Here is a 3,160-nt window from a genome sequence, read left to right on the forward strand (position 1 = left end):
ACTATGTATAGCTCATGGGACCACAAAGAGTTGGACACGACTGAGCAACTTTCACTTCAAATGGCTAATCTAGGTTCCTAAATTTTAAAAATTGGTTGCAGTGGAGGAGGTAAAATTACTAACTTGTGCAAATAAACACAAGCAACTCATATCAAAGACCAATTTTTTTAATTAAGCCAGTGCAAGAAAGATCTCTACTATCATTACAAAAAGATTCTCCATGTTTTGTTTCTATTTCTTCATGTTTTGTACTGGTGTTAAACTAGGCAGGTATTCAGACAACGTATCCGACTCTGGCAAGACACGAGAAAAAAAAAAAAACTTGTAATTGAAAGCACTTCTGCAGAAACAGAGAAAGATGTGGGGCCATGTTCACTCTAGTAACTAACTTGTCCTGGAAAATAACTGAAAAGCAAAGATATGGTATACGGAAACCTTAGGAACTTGGAGCTTAAGTTTTAGAAAGACAAATATCAAAAACTATCGACTTCTAAAGTCATTTTATTTTCACTTAATCGACAGATGGACAGATGCAGAAATCGACTAGATGTCAATTACAAAACTGAAGGCAGAGCTGAGCTATCTCTGCCGGAGCACACAGTTGATTTTTCCCCTCCCAGAGTATACAGTATCCCTTTCAAACCATGGCTATGTATGTCATAACTATATTTAGAAGTACGCAGAGAGGAAAATACTACTGCAATTCAAGGCTGTAAATGACAGGGAAACACATCAGAGCCTCATGGAATGGAAAGCTGAAACATCAGTTCATGTTCCTCAATCAATATCAAACGTCAGATGACACTGGAAGGTATTAATTACGACAAAAAAAAAATCCTGTAACAAATTCCACTGAAGAAAAGGGTAGGCTTTCTTCACACAGGAGGTAAAAACCTGATTTTTGGTTTCTCCTCCAGCACTGTCAGAAGTAAACACAGTTGCAAAGTTCTCGACAAATATTTAAGAAGCTCTGTGGACAGTCTGAGGCACGGATCTGAGTCAATATATAGAAGTAACCACTTGTTTACAGCGGAGTAACTTTCTTTAAAAACGCAGAGGAGCAAAGGGAGCTTCAGAAATCACGAAAAGCGACGAATACAGGCAAGAGGAACCGCCGCGCGTCAGCCGATGAATCTTTCGGACGGCCACGTCTCCTGCGCGTTGGTGGGGACCGCCGGAACCACTTCCTCCGGCGGGGCCAGGGCCTCCATCTCGCGCACCACCTGCGTGAACACCTGGTCCACCATCAGTTTGCTCTTGGCCGTGACCTCCAGGAACGGGCACCGCCACTCGCGGGCCAGCGCGCGGCCCTGAGACGTCAGCACCTGGCGCTGGGCGTCCAGGTCGGCCTTGGTGCCTACGAGCACCAGCGGCACGGCCTTGGGCCCCCGCAGCCGGCCCATGCGCTCGCGCAGCGGCCGCACCGCCTCGAACGAGGCCTCGCTGCACACGCTGTAGAGCACCACGAAGCCGTCGCTGTTCTTGATGTACAGGTCCTTGAGGGTGACCAGGTGATCGGCGCCCACCGTGTCCACGATCTCCAGAAGGGCGGGCGCCGCGTTCACCTCGATCACCTTGCTGAAGAGCTCCTCCACCGACGGCTCGCACTGCTCCGGGAAGCTGCCGCAGGCGAACTGCGTGGCGAGCGCCGTCTTGCCCACCGCCACGCTGCCCAGCAGCACCACCCGGTACCCCTTGGCCGGTCGCAGCCCCAGGCTCGCCATGGCCGAAGCGCGCGGCTGGCGGGACGCGCGGCGGGAGGAATGGCGCGCGGAGGCGGGGGCCTGGCGGGGGCCGAGCGGGGCGGGGGGCGGGGAGGGAGGGGCGGGGGGCGGGGAGGGGCGAGGAGGCGGGGAGGGAGGGGAGGCGGGGGGGCGAGTGGCGGGGAGGGGAGGGGAGGGGCGGGGAGGGGAGGGGAGGGGCGGGGAGGGGAGGGGAGGGGCGGGGAGGGAGGGAAGGGGCGGGGAGGCGGGGAGGGGCGGGGAGGGGCGGGGAGGCGGGGAGGGGCGGGGAGGCGGGGAGGGGCGGGGAGGCGGGGAGGGGCGGGGAGGCGGGGAGGGAGGGGAGACGGGGGGCCGAGTGGCGGGGCAGGAGGGGCGGGGCGGGGCGGCAGGGCCGGGGCGGGGCGGCAGGGGCGGGGCGGGGGCGGCAGGGGCGGGGCGGGACCCGGGGGCCGGGGCGCGGGCTCCAGCCCGGGCACGGGTAAACTAACTCCTCTGCGCACAAGCCCGCCCGCCCCGCCCGGCTCTGCCCGCTGCGGCTCAGAGGCCACCCGCCCCAGACCCTGGGCCCCGCGCGCCCCTCCGCCGGCCCCAGTGCCCTCGCCCCGCGCAGCGTCTGCCCCGCCCCCGGCCCGAGCGGCTGGGCCCCGGCCTCGCCCACCGGCCGCGCAGCCCCGGCCTCTGTCTCCGCTCGGTCCGAGCTGCCCGGCCCCGCTCCGTCTTCCCCAGGACCCCGCGGGCGGGCGGGCGGGCGGGCCGGCGGGGACCCCTCCCTCAGCCCCGGCTCCCTGCCCTCCCTCCGAGGAGAACCCCTCTGTCCCGGAGCAAATGGTAACTGGGTCCCTTCCACGTCAACCGGGAAATAGCCGCATTTCTTCACATTTCAGATCCAGTCTCGTGGCCCGAAGCCAGACTGGCCTCACTCAAAGTCAGGCCTGGAGAGGCGTGCCGCTGTGGCCCCTCTCCAGGCCTGGGGACCCCAGGGAAGAGGTAGCGTGTGAAGGAGCTTCAGGCCGAGGGTCCCACGTCACTCCCTCCTGGCCCCCATTCCGTGGTCTGGGCCCCTCATGCCCCTCCCTGCCTTCCTTCGGGCCCCCGCAAGCCCCCTCTTGTCACTGAGTGGAGTCCAAGGTCCAACTTTTATGAAGTCCAGAACTTCATAAAACGCTGATCACATTTCACTCCCCCACTTACACCCTCCTGCCTTTCTGTTGTGCCCTCCTGACTCCATCCCAACCCAGACAAGGAAGCATGTACCCATTCACCCAGCAGCAGGCAGCCAGGGAAAGCCCTGGGCATCTGCGCTTCGGGGTCATCCAAAGGGGCTCCTCAGGGCTGACTCCCCTGCCCCAGTCATTTTCAAGCTTCTACTCCGGCTGCACAACCGTCTTGCTGTTCCTTGATGTCAGAGGAGAAAGGCTGTGCCGGGGATAGAGGAG

The 3,160-nt window shown here is 60.5% G+C and overlaps 1 protein-coding gene across 1 annotated transcript; it reads right to left on the reverse strand.

Moving 5' to 3' along the window:
• Positions 1 to 483: 483 nt before the first annotated feature.
• LOC138423674 (ras-related protein Rap-2c-like) lies at positions 484 to 1,852 on the reverse strand. Its single transcript, XM_069559863.1, has one exon. It carries the CDS (start codon positions 1,722 to 1,724, stop codon positions 1,122 to 1,124), a length of 603 nt encoding a protein of 200 aa, XP_069415964.1. The 5' UTR covers positions 1,725 to 1,852; the 3' UTR covers positions 484 to 1,121.
• Positions 1,853 to 3,160: the final 1,308 nt, after the last annotated feature.

The sequence above is a fragment of the Ovis canadensis genome, chromosome 18 (genome assembly GCF_042477335.2).
Source record: "Ovis canadensis isolate MfBH-ARS-UI-01 breed Bighorn chromosome 18, ARS-UI_OviCan_v2, whole genome shotgun sequence".
Lineage (NCBI taxonomy): Eukaryota > Metazoa > Chordata > Mammalia > Artiodactyla > Bovidae > Ovis > Ovis canadensis.

Coding starts and splice junctions, on each gene's coding strand:
- LOC138423674 (XM_069559863.1), bottom strand. CDS start 1,724: ATGGCGAGCCTGGGGCTGCGACCGGCCAAGGGGTACCGGGTGGTGCTG.